We start from the raw sequence: 22,837 nt of genomic DNA on the forward strand, positions 1-22,837 counted from the left end.
TGTTTAAGTTTGGTAATTGCTAACATAAAAGGATTAAAATTAACTCAGGGATTTACATGAATGTTCCAAAAGCTATGTAATTATACCAGTAGTGGTTTTGTTGAAAACAATGCTAAAACAGAGAGAGTTAATTGAATTTAAAAATACAAAATAATACATTCCATCTTAGGATTTATATCTGTGTGGAGGAAGATTTTTGACTTTGATTTTGGGTGTAAATGTAATAAATAAGGAGGCTACAGACCATGTTTAATTGGGCTTTAAAATAAAGATCAATAACACAGAAAAGTCAATTGTTTCAGCTTTACAGCAGAGTCAGAAAGAGAGAAACAAGACTGGATTGAAGCACTCCAGCAATCAATAGCAGAAACTCTATCTGATTATGAAGTAGCTGAGAAGATTTGGTTCAATGAGTCCAACAGGAGCTGTGCTGACTGTAAAGCTCCCGGTCCTGACTGGGCATCCATCAATCTCTGTGTTGTCATTTGTAAGAAGTGTGCAGGTAGAGTAATTAATGACAAGCTATGTGGGTTCTACAAAATGTCATATTTGCATATCTATGTATGTCCTTGAATTGGCTTTTTTTTTTTTTTCTTTTTTAATTTTTGAAGTGTTATTCTCGTAGAAGTTTTGAGAAACAAAATGTGAGCATAACTTTTTTTTTTAATACTAAGGTCAGCCTTATTCTAAAGCACTTCCGTGCATAAATGACGTCTGGTGACTCTCAGGTCAATCATCCTTCACAATTAGTGGAAATTAAGACACACTAACACTTCATGGGAAAAGAATGGCTTTTGCAAGGCTAGATGCCAAAGAATAACAATTTTCAGTGTATCAATTTTGGGTATTCATTTTTTTACATCTGCACATATTTCACTGCTAATAGGGATAGCTTTTTTAGATACTACTCAAAATATAGTTGTCATGTTTTATATTGAAATATATGCTTAAGCTGTAGATTCAAGGAAATAATTTATAATTCTAGGCTTTCTTTTAAACCAAAGTATCCCAGAAATAGTCTACATGAGCCTATTTTTTTTATTCATTATTATCAAATGAAATTAACTTTTTTTAAAAAAAAGATATGTATTTTTGATGCTTTTGTTTAAATTATTCAAATGTCAAACCAAATCTTTTTTATAAATAGCCAGCAGAGTGAATCTGGCTTGATCACATTTTTTTTGTTATCTAAGCATAAGAGAAACCCTGTTTAAGTGCCTTAGTTAAGTAATGCTCTTGGATTTTCAGGACAACACAGATCTTTAGGACCAAGAGATTCAAAGGTCCGGAGTCTAAAAATGGATGCAAGCATTTGGAGCAATGAACTTATTGAGGTATGTTGTGATATTGTAACTCTTTTTTCCATCTTGAAGCATTCTGCGTGAAAGGGAGGTATTTACTGCTTTATTCACAAGAAAACGGAACATACAACTGGTTAAAAATATGGGGCTGTTACAGTAAGCTTGATGTTTCTGTGCATCATGTACCTCTATGTAATTCCAAATATTCATTTTATTAACAAAAGGTACAGTTTCTCTTAGTATTTCTCCAAATACCTAATATTTTGGGGGGAAAAGAAATAAAATGCATTTGGAGAGCACTCAAGATGAAGAAAGGGGAAAAGAGAGAAAACTTATCACAACCAGCTTTGCTGCATGGGATGTTAAAAAGTGGTGGTGGTAAAAAAGTGGTCCTGATAGAGAGGGTTGGAGCCATCAGTGTTTTCTTTAAAACACATGCTACTCTTCTCTGAACTTGAACTAATATTTTCTAATATATAATGAAGTGTTATAACTGATTAACCTTGTAAAGTTTGGCTGCTATTGATGGTAAATGATGGTTGCTAGCTTTATTATTCATTTGTAGATGACCATAGGCAGTGACTGAGAGAGGCTGCTGTCTCCTGAAGGAAATTTTCTTTTCTTTAATAACTTTTTCAACTTTTAGCAACTGAAATCTGTTTAGAGGCTAGCTTCATATCCTTCATACTAATTTGCTAATTTATTCCCTGCATCTCAACCAGCTCTTTATTGTCATTGGAAATAAGAGGGCAAACAGTTTTTGGGCTGGAAATCTTCCTCCAGATGAAGAATTGCATATTGATGACCCTGCAGAAAAAAGGGTAGCATTCATTACACAAAAATACAAAGAGGGAAAATTCAGAAAAACACCTTTCCACTACAAAACCAAGGAACAGTTGAATAAGGTAATATAGTGTGGTTAAGCCAATACTTTGTTTTGGATTGTATTGTATTTGTGTCCAATTTGGTCATCTCATTCAACTGGTAAATTAATTCAGTGTCCTGAGTGACATTCTGACACAGTTGAATAAGGGTTACTTAGGAGCCTTTGCAGTAGTCATTGAATAACTACCTAGTTTGTTGTTTTTCCTCTTAGTTTATTTGAAGAAGGTATTGTAGTTCTTCCTATGTTTTCCTTAGCCATCAAACTATGGATCTTTTTTTTAATGTAACTGTAGTCTAGGGATGCAAATTTCCACTTCACTTCTTTAGATTACTTCCTTATGTGTTTGTCTGACATCTAACATTCAAATGCAGTGGATGATTCATTGTTATCAATGGTGAAAATAGCTCATACACACTTACATAGTAGCTTGTAGCTTATTGGAAATGAAAAAGCTGAAATTAATGATGGAAAATATGTGTTCTCTACTTTTACAAAAATAACAAGTTCTTTAGAGGTGTAAAACAGAGAACTTCAATTCTTAGTGTCTCTGTAAAGTCTGATGACCATTTTACTGAATTCTAAGATCTGATGGTTTGAGTCATGATTTTTCAGGGTTAATGAATACAGAAGAGTTTTAATGCATTCTGCAATTTAATGCACTCAATTACATGAATCAAATTGTCTCAAAGGATATACAGAGATTGTGTTTTTTGAGGTTTTTTTTTTGTGGGGAAAGATATATGTCAAATAATCATTTAAATGCTGGGAAAAGTTATCAAATTCTCTGTAGAGACATGAAATTACCGTGTAATAAGGCATTCATTGCCAAGTAATTCTAGAACTTTTACTGAACTGTTTTCTCTGTTATCTTGTGCGTCCTGGGTGCTTATGTGTTTATTAGAACAGCTTAATTTTATAGGAGTAATCTTCCTATTTTGAGTGACTTTTGCCTTAATCATTTAAGAAAAACTCATTCATTAACTAAATAACTTAAATAAATATTAAGTCATATAAATTTTAATGGAATAGGTTGCTCTAATTGTGTAGCTATTTTTGGTTTTAAGGTTTTGGACCAATCTTGTAAAAGAAAAAGATAAGTTTGTCATGTTTGTCTTTGTGTATACAAAAATAAAAGGAGACCCATGATTTAGGATGTGGTGAGATGTTTAAATTTCAAGGAAGATGAACAAGTATCAAGATACAGGTTAATAATAAGAGCAAAAAAACCTTAATATATATTAATTATCTTCATGTATCTTATAATACATCTTAATAAAAAGAGTAGTTTGCCTTATTGACTGATGGTGGTTTTAAAAAATCTACCTAGGAATTTCAATATGTGTCCCAGGAATAGAGTCTAAGAATCTAATCTCATCTCTTTTGTTGAACTTCTGAGGTCTGGAATATTAAGAGTTTTTCTTTAGTAGTTTGATGCAAATAAACAGCAAGCTTCCCCTCCAACTGTATTTACACATGTTATCCTTCCCAAGTGGAATTTGTGAAAGCAACATTTTGATGGGTTTGGGTTTATATTTTGGGATATTTTTTGTTGCTGAATTTTTCTAGATTCAGACCATACTTCATGGCTTTGGTGCTTCTCAATGTTTATGGTCCGGCTATATCAGAGTTGAAAGGATTTGCATCTAGGTTGGATGTATTTGTTGCCTGTAACTTTCTAATTTAAACAGACTTCCTGTTTCCCCTCTCTATGATAAGGCCCTGTGTGCTGCTGTAGTCAAGCAAGATGTCCTAGAAACTCTGATGTTGCTCTTCAGTGGGGCTGATGCCATGTGTGCTACTGGAGACCCTGTTAACAGCACCCCATACTTATTGGCCAAGAAAGCTGGACAAAGACTGCAGATGGAATTCCTGTACCATAATAAATTCTCAGGTATGATGCATTTTTTTCTTTTGATCTAATTTTTTGTTATGAAAAAGAGAAGGAAATAATTCAGAAGCAGAATTGGCTTTGCTTTGAAGAATAGTGGTATATCAGAGGGGCAGTTGTGATGGCATTAACTGTGTTTTATTAGTGCACAATTTCAATTGTGTGCAGGTTTGCTGTTTTGCTCAGACATCATGTTTAGGACTTATACAACACAGTGATAAGTCATAGATCTCATACCCTTAGTTATAGCACAGAAAAAACCCATCATCTTTTTTGCCAATATTATCAGTCTTTTACCAGAAAAAAAATGGGTACATAAATTTAACATATGTCTAAAGAATTCATCTAGTGCTTTTTCTTTTCCTTAAAGGATATTTAAATTGATATCTACTCCTATTGCGCACAGACCTAGCTGGGTTTTCATAAACTCTCCTCGGAAAAAAAAACTCACCTCTTCAACCTGCAATATGGTCTATCCTAGAAACCTCTTCTTACCATCACAGCTTCTGTTGCAGCTTGGAGCAAATGATAAACTTTGGCTTGGAAGTGAACAGTTCTGTTTGCAGTGTGCGGCTGCTGTGAGGCTCTTGAAAACAGAAAGCTGCTCTTAACAGTAAATATATTGAGGTGCATGGGTGTGACTGAGCTTTTCTTTTAAAAGGGCTGGACAGTATCTGAAACCATCAGGGGCTGAAAGTTCACGTGCAGATCTACACTGAAAGAATAAAAAAACCTATGTGGATGTAGTCCTGGACCAGCTTCCCCTTGGCTTGTGTCAGTCTGCAAAGTGACAATGATTCATATTCAGGCTGAACTGAAAAAGGATTAGTGGGAAACACAGGAATGAATTAAGGCTTCTAAGGGCAGACACAGTCTAAATTCCTGCCTGAATATTGCTCAGGCTGGCACCATGCACTAGATCATAAGATACGGAGCTCAGTCAGGTGCAGACATGTAGCTAGAGGGGTTTCTTTGCTACCTATGATATCAAGTGGTCCTATGTTATAGAGAGAGAAGTTTGCTTGTCTTGGCCCTGTCTTTTCTACTTTTGGCCCTCCAGCCAAGGCAGCATCATCTGCCTTAGGGAAGGGGAGACAGCGTATGTTGATGATGAGTTGCAGACTTGTTGTCTGTCTGCTGTCAGAGTTGCTGGTAAAAAATAGTCCCTCAAGAGAAGCAATCTCCTTCTGTTGAAGTATGTTACATAATGGATGAAAAGCAAACATTGGTACACCAGGAGACAGTATTTTATATTACCTTGGCAAGCAGTGGCAACATTGTAACAAAGGTGAAACAGGTTTTTTAATGACTCTGTTTCTAATTATAAAAATAAAACCAGTAAGTTTTATCAGTGTTGTAGTAAAGATACTGCAGAGCAACTGCGTATTTACAGACATCCATTTAGTCATGTGGAAATATGGCTTTAACTTATATAAATGAAGATCTGTCTGTTTTTTACTCCTTTGTCTTTGAATAGATTTCCCAAACTATGATCCTAGTTCTGAAAGTGGCTTCTCTGAAGATTGTTCACATTCCACCTTTCTTTGTGAATTCTTGTACAAAGTTTCTTCTAATGTGGCTAAGCTTCCTACAGAGAAGAAATTAAAAGAAGGTATTTAACTTTCAATTTATGTATTTGAATAACACATGAATATGTATGATTTGGATTGATTTTATTCTTTTTAACTTCTTGCATTACTTTTTTTGAGATGAAATGTCTTTGATAAGAAATGTCCTCTTTTGATTCAGTAGACCTCTTTCAGATAAGGAAAATACTGTTTGTCTTGATCTCTTCATTCAGTAGTTGACAGAGGAAGAAAACTGAATTTCTGAAAAATTGTTCAGTTAACACAGTAATTGATAAATAAAAAACAAACAGAAACACTTCTTGCTTTAATTAGATTTAAATTAGTGCCAAGAATTAATTTTCATCTAAAATGATTCTATTACAGAAGTCATTTACAAGTAGCACTGAATTTTTAGTAGAGTATTTCTCAAGCTCACAAATTTACAAAATCTTCCAAGTAGAAATGAGCATCTACAATGACTCTATGACAACTTGAGCTTTGTGGGGTGATAATGCGTGTATATCACAGTAGATATACACAGCCCCCTGGGCATATCAGTCTTCTGTTCTTTTTTTTTTTTACTGAGAGAGAGAGGTGTTATCAGATAATTTTTCCCTTTTTCTTCCCATTTGTCTTCCTATATTTTTCTTCCATTTAAATAAATAACATGGATTTTTAAAATCTGTGGTGTTTTATTGCTGAATGTATTACTTCTAAAATTCTTATATGTCATCCTGCACTGGTGTATACATATTTTTGTGTGATTATACCCATATTGTCATGGCATATGCCTTTAGTATTCTTAATGTATATTGAAAGCATGCTAAAGCATGGAACTCCTGTTTAAATATGCTTTTGAAGAATCTGTATGTTAGCGTGGCTCCAAATTCTTGAAAGCATTGGGTGATAACTGTGCTAATGCCTGATCACAGGCATTTCCTAGCAACCTTGCAGTTCTTAACAAACACACCTGTTTTGATAGAGGACCACTTCTGGATAGGACTTCAGCTGGGATTGCTCTGAAATTACACTGAGTTTATTTGGGAAACAATGTATTAACTGACAGCCTCATTACTACTTGCTCTAAGTTCAGGCCTGATCTCCCGTGCTGTTGGTATCTGTATATGTTCATAAAGAAGTTTATAAAAACCCCCAGAAGTCAGTGCTTAGCCAAGTGAAGAGCAGATAAAAGGCAATCTCTTCTGACAATGCCATATTAGAAATGGCATATTATTATTAATACCTGTATAGATTGAAGATTTGGCGGAAAGTGCTCACAGAATGGCTTTTGTAGCCCTTTTTGGGGGAGATGCACTGTGAGTGAGTGAAGTTAGTAGGATGTCTTAAAATTTATGAGGAAAGCCCCCAGACAAGAAATTTTGACTTTCTTCAATTTCAAGTCTTTAGTGGACAGAAATGAAGCTGCTTTGAAAGTTTGTAGTCTGTTGCTTAGAATTGTACTTACTACTTGAGGGAACATACAATAAATGGAAAGAAACCGGATTTCTCAAGGTCAGGTTTTGTTCTCTGAAATTGTGATTGTGTCTTGAAGATGGTAGGTGTTTGCTTTTCTTGTTCTTTTTTTGCTTTGTGCATGTTCCGTGTTTGGGGATGGGCATTTGTTTGCTTCATTTTTGTATTGATGTTCAATTACCCATGGGTTTGTCAGGACTGGTATTTCTGGGATGGGCTCTTTACAGTTACAGAGGAAGATAGGTTTCCCTGACCATCTGCAGTTCAAGGAGACACATGGAACAAGGGAGGGAGATGTATTGACATCCTTTGAAAAACAAAAAATCCTTGCAACTTTAAATGAAAAACTGCTCTTGCCTTAGGGCTCTAATCTATCTCTATCTCCATGTTTAAGCAGTATGACAGAAGTACTTCTTGCTATTCAAAACATAAAATATATAATCTTTCTTTTTCTCTTCTTTTGCTACATACAGAACTGTTTGTAAATTTCACTAACATGAAGTAATGCTCATATTGCTAATGACTGTAAATAAGTGGAAATACTATTTTTCATTCTTATTCTCTTTAGAAAGTAATTTGAGGTTTAGAGTACTAATATGTGGGAGAAAATTTTAGTTCCCTCCTCTGCCTGTAGATATTCAGATAAGGTCATGTTACCTGAAAAATCTGACCTAGCTATCTAGTTTTAGAGAAGAGAACTCCTGTTGAAGCAGTTCTGACTTGCCATGAGCTAATTGAGGCCTCTGCAGGCCAGGGGGAACACCATTTTCTCACAGCATTTAGACAAAATGGGGGCCTTTTTTTTTTTTTTTTAGTGCTTTGTGTGGACAGGGATCCAACTCAGAATCCTATAAAGCTGTTTAATCATTAGAATGAAGTTCTTCTTAAGTGTTAGGAATCTCTGAGGCAGTTGACAGCCTTGTCTTCATCACCAAAGGCTGAAAATTTAAGTGCTTGCTTGTTGTCACAGAAAACTGTTACCCCTTTGTGGACTTGGCCCTAATGGTAAAAGGACACTGAAGAAATCATTCAGTGCTGTGAATTAACCAAGGTTTTATACCAACCAGGTGGAACATCTGGAAATACAGCCTCATTTTTCATTATGTCTGTCTCAGTACAGAAGAGAGCCAGCTCTGTGTGTAGTTCTCATTACAGCAGCATCAGTGTTTTCAGCAGGGGTGCGTGCATTTTCAGGAGAGTTGTTGTTAATTAACAGCGGTTGATATCAGCAGGAAGACAGCTCAAATGTTGGTGCTATTCTGATGTAGTGGATTAAAAAGTAAAGCTTAGAGGTTTAGGGGTTCAAGTTTGATTTTTGCTTTTGTTTCTAGTGTGAAAGGTTTTATGGATCCCTTTAAAAAGCTTCAATATTCCAAAATTGTCCTTGAGAGTTTAATAGTTTAATGAATATTGAAGTAGAGAGCTGTATTGTAGAATAGGTTTTGGAAGATGGGAGAGGAAAAGCTGGGGGACAAAAAACCCTGAACATTCAAAACCTTAAAATTTGGTGCTCAACTCCTGTAAACCTATATGTTATCAAGCCATTTATCTTATGTTTATTTTAGTACTTAACATTTGTATTTAGACAGAATCTAGATAGTACTAGGTAGCAAATAGCATGATACAAAGAAATATTAATAAATAGTTCAAAATATTTATAAAACCTTTATAAACCATATAGAAAAAACAGAAAAAGCATGAAATATCAGATAACATAATTAATATTTTCAAATTACAACTAGGTTTTTTTGCTTAATTTTTGTGGATTTTTTTTGCCAGATTTTTTTTAACAATCCTCAGAAGTACTTTGCCAGCTGTATAGGAAATTTTAGACAGTGGAAAATAGGAAGAGTATTTTCTTTTATGATCTACTTCTTTGCAGAAGTGGAAACAGATGGACCTCAGATTTTGTTCTAAGAACTAGACATAAGCTAGAATGAATTCATGACTATTTTCAGTAGCAAATAGACATTACTATGCTATTCATGAAATATAAATTCATGTGTTGAATTCATATTTTAGGTCATAAGAGGAAGTAAATATTTAGTTGTAATTAAATATGCCAAATAATTCATTGAAGTTGCTTTGCAGACTTTTTTCTCCATCTTGTAGTCACCTATTTTTTAAAAAGAGAACTTAATGAAGAAAATCTGACTTTTCTATTATTTTTTTAATCACAGATTGCAACAAAAGATGGTGCACTTTGGAAAGTGGCTTTCTGAGTTACTATGAAAATGATAAAACTACCACTCCTAATGGTATGATTGACATCAATGAAGTTATCTGTCTTGTAGTACACAAGTCAAACTTCTTTTTAAATAGAGGGTAAGCTCCGGAATTCATATTTCAGTAAACAAACTGTTCATTTTTTCCTGAATTTTGAATAGGCAATATAGAAAAAAAGCTGGTTTTATTTGACTTCAAGAAATTAGTGCTATGTGGTGTTTAGGGATTTTTTTTTATGGTGATAGAATGAAAATATTAGGGTAATTTAAAAGGGCAGTTTATATTAGATACATGTGTTTCTTTTTAAATCTGTTATGAATATTCTCAGTGCTTGAAAGGTTACATGATGTTAAATTGAACAGTTAATACTCATTTTACTTTCTGGAATTGACCTCTGCTGCAAGCCAAAATTCTCACTTTGCTTGCACAGACTAGAGCTCTCCACAGTGTTCCTGGATTTGGTCACAGAGGTATTGGTTTTTGAAATCCATTCTTTGTTCTGTAGCTGAAGACAGCAGTGGAGCTGCTGATGAACATTTTTAATTGGAAGAAACCAGGTTTTTTTTGGGGAGGAGGGGGAGGTCTTGTTTTTTCTTTTATAACTCTCTCACATCTCATTTGTACATGAAGAACATCACACGGAGAGTGACCTAAATCTGGTTACAGGGATACTCAATTTCTTTAGTGTAACATTTTTGTTTAAAATATGACTTGTATTTGTCTAACAGACTCCATAACACTTTGTTTTTGAACTTATGTATATGCACCTCAAGTAAAAATAACTTTCTGTAGTATAATACTGCAATGCTTTTAGTTACAAAACAAAATGGTCTGCAAAGAAAGCAGTCTATTCAGTAAGCTTCTGAAAAAGATAATGGGAATGAAGGACTTAGACTACTACAAGGGAGAGAAATCCTGAAACATGGTGATGTCTCAATATCCTATCAAATACAGAGAAGTGACCTTCAGTATTCTGCAGTAGCTGTGTGGTACCCAGAAAAAAGAAAATAATCACTTTTTTCTTCTGTGTTCAAATCTAACCTATTGTTTGTTGCATTTCCAGATGGTTCCATTTTAGGTTAATAACTAAATTAAAAAACATGTTGGCTGAATACTTCACTCTTTGGAAATAACTAACTTCCTGTTGTGCTTTACCTGTGATTGAGGAGTTTTATGAGAAACTTTACTTAGATTTGACATTTCATGTAGTGAAACAGTGGGTTCTTAAAAATGCCTATTCTGTTAGTCAGAACTAAGTGTTTATATAATTTTCAAAGTGGCTATTGAAAATTATAGAAATGACTCATGCTAAGTTCTCCACATTTAGACAAATCTCAGTCTTCAGCATTGAAAGGAAAAAGCATGCTCCATCTGTTTGGCATCTAACAAGAGGTCACAGACAAAATCAGACTATAAATTGATGAACCATAATTTGTAAGTTAAAGAGTGACCAACCCAAACTTCAGCACCATTTTTACTTTCCAAATTCCACACCAATATAAACTGATTGGTGTTTTCTTCTTATTTGTCCATTAAAAATTGAATAAACAGGGTTCATCTGATGAAATAGTGGTATAATTTTTAAAAGGAAAGATACCCAAGGACCTCCCTTAAGAAAACTTTTAAGAGTTTCTTGAGCTACAGCAACTTCAAAGTATTCCTACTCTTCTTGGTGATGGCAGGTGATACACAGTGACCACACATTTCACCCCAGCAGATTCAGGCTGTCTGACAGGAAAAGCCTCTTCAGTTAAGAGGGCAGGTGGAGGGCAGGAACAGGTTGGTGACAAGAATAGTACTCTCCATCCCTTGGCTGTTTTCAAGGCTTCTCATTGTGATAATCCCTCTTTGAAGAGGAGGTGAGACCAAATGACATCTAAAAGTCCCTCTGAACCAACGTTTCAACTTGTTTACAACTTCCCATTCAACTGGCTGTTCGGCTTATATTAAACATACAAAAAAATCTTTTGAATGTATCACAAAAATGTGCTTGATCAAATAACATGAGCTTGCCAAAGCAAAAAATTCCCTATGCATTTTTAATGACTGTATGTAAACATTTTTATACATTTTGGAATTATTCAAAAAACTATTACACCACAGCCCTTAAACATGTATTATTGACTTGCAAAGTACTTCAATCCTGATGTATTGTAAAGTGCTTTATTATTAGCTAGGCCCTACTTGTAATATTGGAGGAGAAATGCAGATGGGTTCCATTCCATATGAATGAAAGAATGAAAAAATAATGAAATAAAACAACACTAGTATGTCTACTCTTTTGAAGACTAAATACAGCTGGGTTTCTTCTCTTACTTACTTTAGGGACATCTTTACATTTGAAGTATACTTACTGTCAGAACGAGTTTTTCTGTTTGGAGCTGAAACTGCACATTCACAAAGAAAATGGACTTCAGCAATAGCTAAGGTAATGCTGATAATTATCTTTTTCAGTTAGGCCAGGAGCCTTTGCACAAATAATAAAGTGCCATTGTTAGCTTAAAACCTTTGAGAAGTCATTATTGATGAATACTGATCTCTCCTGCATGTAAAGGTTTCTTGTGCAGCAGGAAGAAATAACTTTTGTGATTTAATGTTTGAAACAAGATAATAAAATGTGAAAGGAATTGAACAAGCATTTGAATGCCGACCTTAGGAATATGTGAAATGTGTTCTAATATAAAGACATATACTGTATATTTCAGCTAAGTTTTTATGGTTGCAGTTCTATTAAATTTATTTGCTAAAATGAAATTCATAAGGCAATACCATATTTTATACTGTTCCAAATGTTAATAATCACGTTACTAATTAAATCAATGGTAGTTTAAAAGCAAAAATGTTTGAATTGTAGAGCATGAATGGAAAAAATGTTAAACTTGATTTTGCATTTTAAATTTAGTGTTTCTGTGGGCTCATGAGTGTGGGTTTTATATCTCAAAGTTTGAGGTTTTTTTTACTGTGACCTTAATCCTGGAATCCTGTAGATTGCAATATTTTGATTTTGTTTTTTAGGGGCAGAGGGTTTTTTTCTTCATCTGACTGACCCCATTTTCTTTGGTAGCATTTTGTTCCCCCGGTGGCTGAATCATTGTTAGAGCGAGACTGTGACCTTATTGGGCAGCTGTACTACAAAGATTGCCATAACCTGGATCAGTGGAGAAAAGGCTGGTTTGCTATAGAGAAGTCGAGCCTTTATTTTTGTCTTGAAATGGAGGATGCTGAAGAAGATTCCATATATCTAAGGAGGTTGCAAGAACTAAGTAAGAACGTCTAGTATTCAGAAAGTGTTCTGCGGGATTAATTCACTCTTAAGGACATTTCAATTACATTTCAAAGTAATAAATATTGAGAAGTTCAGTAACTATTCTTTCACATGAGTCAGATGTTCTTCCAACTCTTATCTAAATATGGGGTTGGTTAATTTCTGTCTTGGGGGTTTTTTCCTACTTTTTGGCACACGCCAGGGAAATTTTTTACAGCTTTAAAATGAATGATGACAGTTTTTGTTCCAGTTGCAGCAGTATCTTTCTTACAAGAGTACAGAATTGAATAATAATATATAACCTTTTGGGATTATTGTCTCATATTTTTGACAGGGCAGAAATACTCACTGCAAAACACATTCTTGAGATGATTGACAGGTCTAGTTTTAAAATACTCAGACATACTGGAAAATTATGATTCTCTTGGAAAACTATTTCACAGACTAATAGACTTTTTCCTATACTAAAAAAATTATTTGCTTAATATCACAATGTGGAGAGTTAAGAATATTTGTATAAATGCTCTTCTATGACCAATTTTATATCATTGTTTGTAATTATGCTCTGAATCCCATTTTAAGCATATCTGCCCTACTTGTTTATATATTGAACAAGGCAATATGTTAAATAGAAAAATATGTATAATTTGAGGTTTATAATAAAGTAACATAGAGAAGATAATTTAGCTGTTTATTGATGATGCTCTTTATAAATGCTGACAGATTGTGGACTGTTTTGCAGGAGCTTGCCTAAATACCATTGGGTTTTCTACTTTTTATTTACTGCAACCTTATATTTGGTGTAAATAAAACCATGAAGGTGGTTTTTAATCAGGAATGTTTTTATGCCTCTAGGTGTCTTTTAACTTTTGAATTCTTTTGGTCCTAATTCAGAATTAAAAGATTAGGCATAAGGAGAAATATTCCTGATATTTTTTTTGATGCTGCAACTGTAATTGCCTCTGCCAGAATCATAAGAGCGTGCAAAATCTCTGTATATTGTATCTCATGTATAAAACTAAAACACTTTTGACTTTCAGTTGAGAATTTGTTTTGCTTGGGGTTTTTAATATTAATTATCTTTCTTGGAAATATTATATATCCATACTCTTTTCTTTGATTTCTGCTTTCTCCAGAATATATCTGCTCCACTATTAATACTGATTTGTGTAAATGAAACTTGGAAACTAATGAATCATTTGTGGAAGTATAGTAACTTACTGTCTTGATACTTGACTCAGTAAATATAAATGAAGCTATAGCCTCATGTGTGATACAAAAACATCATGTAACATGCAATGTGTTTATTAGTTTTCATTGGTATTTAGGACTCTACTTTCTCTGGAAATTAGTTGAAATAAGGTGTGGATTATATATGACATGCATTTTGAGAAATGAAGTTTTCAGAATTTCAAATTAGTAAGCAGGATACATTTAATTTACTGGTTTTAGTATAGTGCATGCTATAGTTTTTAAGCAGTGCAGCTGAAAGCTATCCAGATATAATTGATGTGTGCTGTACAATGTAGGTGTTTTACAGGGTGCTTTTTTTGCAGGGATAACATAAGGCAACATAAAGAAGGGTGGAAATGATCTTCATGCTAAACAGATAACTTGCATTATCTTACTGTAAATATGTGCAGCCATTGAGGTGCAAAAAGTTAATGGATTCCCAAATCCAGCTTACTTCTGAATCATTATGTCTTCTACAACTTGTATTTACAAGTTGAGTATAATAAAACACTGTAGCATATTTTCACATTAGAAAGTACGTTTAAACTTTCTTGATAATGTTTTGTGTTAGTTTTTCTTTTAAATGTAAATGTGGTGTGGTATTTTGTGGAGGTTTGTTACGATTATCAGCAGCATTCTTTATTTGCAAAGTTTAGGAATTCCATGCTCCTTTTGCCACTGGAGATCATTTTGAAAAAAACAGGTCTGTCTGTATGTGCAGGCAGGTATGTGTTTGTCTATAAATATGAGCTGTGAAGGTCATATGAATGTGTATGTGTTTTGTTTTCAGCAACCAGCAGTGTGATGCAAAATGGAGAGAGAATAGATGTCCTGCTGCTCGTTGAAAAAGGAAGGTAGGGTTCCTATCTGAAAAAATATTTTAGCTGTTTTTATAGTCATATCTTGGAATTATTTGATAGGTTCGGGAGTTTTTTCACTTAGGGCTGATAGCAAGAGAGTAAATTTGCAGAGTTTTTAAAGGTAGGAATATCTTTGTGTATTAATTACATTTTACTCTGTGTCACAAAATGTTAACAAGCACTACTTAATTAAAAACTGTTTTCCCACTGAGAAAATTATTCCCAGATTAGTCTGCCAATAATGACTTCTTCAAAAGGAGCTAACTCCTTTTACCTTGTGAAAAAAAGAGTACCTCTTCGGAGCTTTTACTACAAACTACTTGATTTTTTAATTGTTCTTATGTCTCAGAATTCTGAGTCTCAAACTGCCTAGGTCAGGTTTGAGAGGATATGAATGAGCCCTCTGGTTAATCTTATTGTAATATCTGGTCTCAGTTAACAATATACTGTCTAGGAGAAAGCATACTTACGAAAAAAACATGATCCATATCTGCTTCCAAGGAGGTAATATTTGGTGGAGATGACTGTGTCATATTTATTGTGATAGGGGAGGTTGGAACTTGAGGTAAGGTAGGTATTTCTGCCTCAAATATGGGTAAAAATTCAAAGATGAAAGTAAAAATTGTGGAAGATAATTCTTAGTTTTTAATAAGTTGAGGCTTTTAATATTTCAGTGGTAGGTTATTGGACAGGAGTCTGTCTTAAGTGGTGCAGTATTTATACAGTCTTCTGAACAACCAATAATAGGTTAATAAATAAAGGGTGTTTTTCTCTTTGGCAAACAAAAAAAACTTCAAGGATACCTTTGAAATCTATTCAGAGTTGGAATAGCTTGTCAAAAATGCATTGTAGCTTGTGTGTTCTGAATTTTAACTCTTTCTAGGATGTTGTATAAGTTTTAGAACTGAGTAAGGCTATGCAGGTTAGAAGGAAACACTTTTCCTTGTCTTTTTGGGGGAGGGGGTTCTGTTTTGTTTTGGGTTTTTTGTTTGTTTGTTGGTTTGATTTGGTTTGTGTTTGTTTGTTTGTTTTCAAAAAAAGCATATTGGAATATGCAGTGTTAAGTAAGCTACATACACCAAACAGGGAACCTTAGGTATCCTAATCAAGGTGCAGTCCAAAGATGGATATAAACCATGCATATAATTTCATAGGTATTAATGCTGAGCAAAACTTTCAGCTCCAAGTCAGGGTTTCATTAATATTTTTCTTTCAAGTGAAGCTAGGTTTTCCCTGAACCACTCTAGTAGTTTTAGGAAAATTCTGGACTATTTGAAAATAATTTCAGCAGGAAAACCGGCTGATTTAAGGTGGACAAGAATATATTTAATTTTTCTTAACTTAAGTCTGCCATAAAAATTTTAAGTGCATATTCTTCACGTTATCTTAAGCATTGAAAGCCATATGGGTCTAAAGGCTTTGGCATGGTGATTGTTTTTAGGATATTGCTTCAAAACTATCCAGGTGTGCAGTGCAGTTGTATGAGATGGCATCTTAAAGTGATAAGCAATTTAATGTGTGTGTGGAAGATGATTAAATACAAAATCACCTTTGTCTTTAGACTCAATTACTGTAAATGGAAATAGAGCCACTAATCTTCCTTGTGCTCCTCCAAGCTCTCGATAAATTAATATCCTTGAGATGTCATCAGCATCAGCTAAATGAAATGTCAAAGTCTCTAGGTTTTCCTATTCTGTTGTTTTGTATCAGTGCTTGTCTAATGTCAACTGTGGCACAGATTGATCACTTGGAAGAGACTCTGTGTAGCTGATGACTTCCTTGTTAATTTGTTAGTCACTTAAATGAAGGATAAATTATAAAATAAATAAAGAATAGTATTGAAAGAATTAAGTTAAACAATTAAGATTTTTCCAGAATTAGGAAAAGTTTAGGAGGAAAAAAACAACCCAACAACCATAAACCAAACAAGCCACTCTCCTTTGCATAAAAAAATAAATGTGATGAATTTCTTAAAGTGTCTCATTAAATTATATTAGAAAGTTTTATGAAAATTCCTTGAGGTATTTTTCTACTGAATTTCTATTTCTTACAAATACTTATGCCTTTTGTTTCAAGTCTCAGTCTTTGGACTGATTAATTAGGGAAAGCCACACATTTACATGTATTACATCTTTCTGTTTCACATCCTTTCTTTTAATTACTGTAAGTAAAAGAATGACTTTAGTGTTTACAAATGGACTTCTCACTTAAGAATGATTGCATATGCAAGTAAACATTTTCAGAAATAATAAAAACTTCAAGTCTTACTGCTGAAATTATAACCATGTGGTAAACCTGTGAATTCTTGATTCTTAAAAAGATAATAAATTTGGGATAAAAAAATGTAACATTAATCTGTTACATATCTATTCAGAAGAAGAATTTACAATTACTTTTGGGACATAATGTACATAGTACTTTAGAGCTTGTATAAAATGCAAGAATTCAGAGAGAATACTACCAAAAAAGGCATGTGAGATTTTCACTTAATGTCTTAGATATTAATACAATCCACTCCTACCTTTTTTTTTTTTTTTCCCCTCTTCCTTTACCCTGCTTGGCACCCTGCTGTTCATTTATTCTCTATATGACATGTTCAGCTGATGATGTCTATCAGCTCAGAAATAAGAGGTGGCAATGATACCAGGTAATAGCATATCATCAGAGGCTGAACCACACTGAAAGATTTCTGAAACCGCAAGACTGCTTCTCTTTTGAAGTATGTTGTCTTTTTTGGAGCTCAATGTACTCAGTGTTTTGAAGCTCAATGTAAATTTTCACCATAATTTTGGATGACTTTTAATTTTACTTTTTTTTTTTTTTTTCAGATCTTGTACATGTTAATGCTTGTGTTTTTGTATCTTCACTAAAGTAAATTACAGAACACACTTTTTTTAACACCTACTGGAATTTTATTACATTCTGGTCTCTATTGGAGCATATTGTCCGGACTGCTAGAACTGTATCTAACTCAGCTGGAAGTCTTGACTTCTCACAGCACTGTGGTGTATACTTTTACACCCTAATCAGACGGCTATTTGCCCCTTCTTGCTTTCATTTTCATAGCTGAAATATTCTAGTTTTGTGGTTGAAATGCTTCTTGACTTCTTGCTGGAAGTGGCAAACCATTTTAAGGTTTTCTGTGTTTGAGGCTTCCCTTTGTCACAGAGGTCTCCTCTGATTTAATCCGTATTCAACCTGGATTTTTTCCCTTGATCTCTGTATTTTTAAAATGCTTGAAGTGACTGGTGATGCTTAACCTCCTGTTGCTATCTATAATATGCTATCCAAACAGAAGTTGCATAGTGTAGAGGTGAAACAGCTACTCCTGTGTAGTTCAGCAGAGGCCAACAGAGGGATCTGCACGATGAAAAGAAGGAAGTTGCCTGAAACATCTGTATACAGTAGTTTTTAATTATATCTTCTATATGTGGAATTTAATGCAAAATCTCTAATGCTAAGTTTTAAAGAAACAGTTATACAGGTAGTTCAGTTTCAAACGTTTCTTACATCTTTCTGAAATAACTTAAGCTCTTTCTTAGGTGTCAGTGAATGTTTTCAGACCATAATGTAATCCAGATAGTGCTTTTTTTTTCCCCTGTTATGCTTCTGATGTGGTTAGCTCTTTCTTATTATGGATAATAAACCTTCCCTACATACTGGCACAATTTCTTTAGGCTGATGGTTCATTCAATGCTTTCTTCTTAACCCTTTGATGATAGCAGTAAGTTTTCTCATAAAATGCAGTTATGGGCACAAGGTTCTAAAATCCAGACTTAATATAAACTTAAGAGTCAGATGAAAGGACTTGTGCTTCCAATATGGTATGCTGGATGTAAGACCTTTTGAAGGGTCCCATGATTAAATATTGCTTGAAGAAATATTTTAAATGGAATAGCCATGCTTCAGTTGCAATTTGATTTTGCAAAACAATTTCATATCGATATTTACATTCTTAGTACCTCTGTTTTCAGACAGGTAAATTATTAGAATCTTGTGGGAATTATGCCAATGTCTGCTTCTCACTCTCCCTGCCCACCTTACCCAAAATCACCTTAGCACTGCTTTCCCAATGCACAGCTGTGCAACAAAGCTTATAGACATAGCTGAAGCTAGGGGTCTTTGCAGGATGGGTTAAAGAGAAGCCTTTGCACTCTTGTGGATGGTGTGTGGTCACATTTGTTGTTTGTCTGACTGCTGGGGCAGAAGGATGTGCTGGTAGTCAACAATAAAGCTGTGTAGTTAATGGTAGCTTCCTTAATGTTGAGACTCATTGATCTGCTGCAGTCACTTGTGCCAATTCAATTCTCTCAATTCACTAGGGCAGAAACCTACATTGGCAGGCTGCCTTGTTTGCTTGAGTATTTAAATTATTAATTTCTTGGCTATGGACTGTATGTGCTTCAGTCAACATAGCAAAAATTCTGCCACTTTTCACCATGTTGTCATTATTGCTAACTGTTTGTTATGAAATGTGAGATCTTTATCAATTTTTAGAACTGAAAAAATAGCACATGTGTAAGCATACTATAGAATTTGTATTGAAGAAATGCATTTTGCTTCAGTCTGTGGAAAATGGTTGGTAATCTATATGGTAGATCTTCATAAACATTACAGTATAAATTTTTTCAAACATGATTACTTCTATAAACTCTTTAAATTCCTCAGTTTTGTGCTACATGGGACATCAGCACATTTCACCCTGTGTTTATGCTTAGTCTTAAGCCTTGAATTTAGTATTACTTTATATTTTGATAATGACAATTAGTTCAGTGAGAAATGCATGTATTTGTTATTAATTGTCTGAAAACTCTGTGAAACAGATGAACACAGAGGTTAAATCTGCAAACTTATCTCCACTGTTTCATGAAGTTCTGTAGAAGACTTCTACTGTGCTTGAGGAAAGTTCTGCTCTTCTGCTGGAAATTATTTTCCCTTTCCTTTTAATTACTTCCAGGTTCAAGCAGATAAAAAAAATCATTTCCATTTAGGGAAAAAAATAATGTTAAAATTGTCCGGAAGGACTGAACTGAGAAGAAGTTTTATGCATGTTATTTTTAAATTGTTTTACCTTTTTTTGATTTAAATTTATTCTAGGTGTGTTCTCTCTCAGCCAAAAATTATTGAGGTTTGAGATGAGCTTTTTAAGCCACTTCCATGGGGAATTGGCTGAGTTCTGAAATGTGTCTGGCACTAGTTATATTTTTTTTTTTGTCCCTTCTTTCCTCTTGTGGTATTGTAGTGAAAATGTATCTCTGATTTATCTTACTTTTTGATGCTGCCACTCTGGAGATTTTTGACTGGGAAAGTGTAATTTGTTCAAAATTAATTAGTGGCCTTCTATGAACAATCCAGGTTCCATGATAGCAATATGATTTTCATATTTATAGTTCTTAGCAGCAATTTCTCTTTCATGCCTGTTTTGGTCCCTTGGGACTACAACTTAAACAAATACCACATTAATTATTAATGTGGCTAATTATTAGGTGGCCTCTTCCTCTGTAACTGAATTGAGCTCAACAGCTTCTCAAATTTTAGAAAACAATGAGAACATCATCACTTTGTACTTCTGAAATCTTTTTTCTAATGTGATGCATTGAGGGGAAGATGGAAAGATCCATAAAATACAAGGTGATCTTTTCCACACAGTTTAGGTATTTCATATATCACAACAATTGATTGACAGGCACATGATTAGACTTTCGTATCTCTATGAAAAGTGCTGATAAGTTCATGTGACCTTTGAAGTTCAGTACGGTATTTTTTCTTTCCTCCCCTGGTATCAATTCATTGATATGCAGCAGAGTTGCCCTTTTCTTGTTTAGAAGTAATAATATTTTCACTTTACAGTATGTGCTTCCTGTATATATCATAATTCTTTGGATAAAAAATAATCTGTTGAGACTTCCATTTATCCTTTTGCATAATACCATCATATGAGTCCTGCTGTTCTCCAGGGTAAATAAACACCTTGTAAAATGCATATATATGTACATTTCTTGTGTTTGAAAGCACCATAAATCTTTTATAAATCATTGTCCTAACCTCTTCTGGTCTGTGAATAATAGTAGGAAATGAGTAGAGTATCTTGCACTGTCAAACTTTTTTCTACTCCTAACCTTTTACTTTCCTTATATATGTATGGCAGTAGCAATACCAGAAAATGTGGTGATGTATTCTTTGGAAGGCATTGATTGAGAACTACCTGTTTTGACAAGTCTTAAGGAAACTTTGGACAGCACTGAATTAGGCTCACTCATTTTGCTGCAAAAACTGGAGAGGTTTTTGAAATTTTTTTTTCTCAGTGGATGAGAGAGGCTGTGTTTCTACTATTCAGGCATATGTGGGAGTTAACATGACTTTTGAAGTAAAGACTTCCTAACAACGTGGTTCAATGGGATGAAATATTTTAATGTCATCTACTCTGCTGCTGTAAGGCTCGGTCTATATGGGGATCCTGAGAAAAGTTTGGATCCTGGCAGTGTATGTAATACATTGACTGCATCCCCATTTCCTACCAAGACAGGAGTGCTAGAATGAAAACCTTTATAAAAGCAAAATTGAAAGATATTAACAAAAAGAAATGAAATTAACTATTCCCTCATCACATAAAATGCTTCCCGCCTCCAAAAATGAAATAATCAAAATTAGTATATTTTTTGTTTAGATGAAACTGTTTTTATAGAAGTGCAGTAGAACATTTTGACTTATCTGAATTAGCAAATAAATGGTCATTAGAGAAAATTGATCCCTTACATGTCTTTAGTGGGAGATAAGACAACGTATGTACAAAAGTTTGCTCACTATTTTAACACCTTAAAGAGCTGTTTATTACACACATGCATTATGGTTGAATATGCCCCCTTAAACTTTTCAATTTTGATATTTTCTCTTAGAAGCTAGTTTGTCAAGGTGGCACACAGGAAATTACTGTAGCATGCTTAAATAAAAGAGTCAGAACAAGGCTGGGCTTTGAGATACAGGCAAAGTGTTCCATTAACTTATTCCACCTCAACTCGTAGCTTTTTCATATATGTTCCTTAGCTTTGTGGTAGTGGATGATGATTTTGATACTTGTGTAAGCAGGGAAGTTAGTATGTCTCAGCTACTCTCTAGAAGAGGTTGGTGTGTGTCTGGGGTGCTTTGGGGTGTGAATACTAAAGAAGGAAAGCTTTTTTCAGTGTTGAAGGTTGTCTCTAAATTTGTTTCCTTCTTAGCCATGGCTTGGATGTATGAATGCATAATGTAGGAGTGAGACTGAAGAAGAGTAATTAAAGTGTTGGCAGGTTCTTTCAAAGGCTTGTGACAGTGTTTGTGGATCTTCTTTCATTTTTTATGGCACTAGTAATACAAATGAATTTGGAAAAAAAGAAAGATGCTGTAACAATAGACCACCATCACAGCTTTATGTGGTGAAAGGTGCCTTGATGTCTCACTCCAAGTATATATATATTTTTTATTTTCTGAACATCTGCTTTGTTGCCATGGTGCAATAACATCAGTTTTTCATTTCTTTCCTGAACTCAAAATATTTTTGTAATTTTCAGAACGCTATACATCCATGGCCATACAAAGCTGGATTTCATGGTCTGGTATACTGCAATTGAAAAAGCAGCAGGTACAGATGGTAATGCACTACAAGATCAGCAGCTCAGCAAAAATGATGTTCCTATTATAGTGAACAGCTGCATAGCGTTTGTTACACAGTATGGTAAGTAGAGTGGATTTTATTCAAGCTAAGATCAGTTTATATATTACTTAAAGTAAAATGCCCCTCATTAGCCTTGACATTCTTTAATGAGATGGTGCAATATACTACCACACAGCTGAGAATGGCCATTTTGGGGAAATACAGCTTGGTAAGTGCCCTTTATGGACGCTTTTCTCTTTTAATTGTTGCATTGTTTGCCTTATGAAACTCAGCCTCAGGGTCCACTGCCCCACTGCAGACAACTCAGCCCAGAAAATAAACTCTGCAAAACTGGAGAAGCTGTGGTCTGAACCATCTTGGAAGCTGGCATTAACTGTGGAGCTGAATTCAGTCTTAGGCTGCTGTTTTTTCAGTGAAATAACCTAAGGATTAGTTGGTCAAAACTAACTTTCCATGGCATTAGGTTATATGCAGATGATGTTTGTG

At 34.3% G+C, this 22,837-nt stretch overlaps 1 protein-coding gene across 4 annotated transcripts in view; it reads left to right on the top strand.

Moving 5' to 3' along the window:
- Positions 1-22,837, top strand: part of ARAP2 (ArfGAP with RhoGAP domain, ankyrin repeat and PH domain 2) — a 117,878-nt gene that overhangs the window by 57,853 nt on the left and 37,188 nt on the right. For all 4 annotated transcript variants that reach the window (XM_059845034.1, XM_059845035.1, XM_059845036.1 and 1 more), the window contains 10 exons: positions 303-502; positions 1,249-1,334; positions 2,024-2,206; positions 3,904-4,078; positions 5,553-5,687; positions 9,297-9,441; positions 11,668-11,770; positions 12,407-12,605; positions 14,631-14,694; positions 22,248-22,411. In XM_059845034.1, coding sequence (XP_059701017.1) covers positions 303-502; positions 1,249-1,334; positions 2,024-2,206; positions 3,904-4,078; positions 5,553-5,687; positions 9,297-9,441; positions 11,668-11,770; positions 12,407-12,605; positions 14,631-14,694; positions 22,248-22,411 — 1,454 coding nt within the window. The remainder of the gene's footprint in view (positions 1-302; positions 503-1,248; positions 1,335-2,023; positions 2,207-3,903; positions 4,079-5,552; positions 5,688-9,296; positions 9,442-11,667; positions 11,771-12,406; positions 12,606-14,630; positions 14,695-22,247; positions 22,412-22,837) is intronic.

The sequence above is a fragment of the Haemorhous mexicanus genome, chromosome 4, assembly GCF_027477595.1.
Source record: "Haemorhous mexicanus isolate bHaeMex1 chromosome 4, bHaeMex1.pri, whole genome shotgun sequence".
In the NCBI taxonomy this organism is placed as follows: domain Eukaryota; kingdom Metazoa; phylum Chordata; class Aves; order Passeriformes; family Fringillidae; genus Haemorhous; species Haemorhous mexicanus.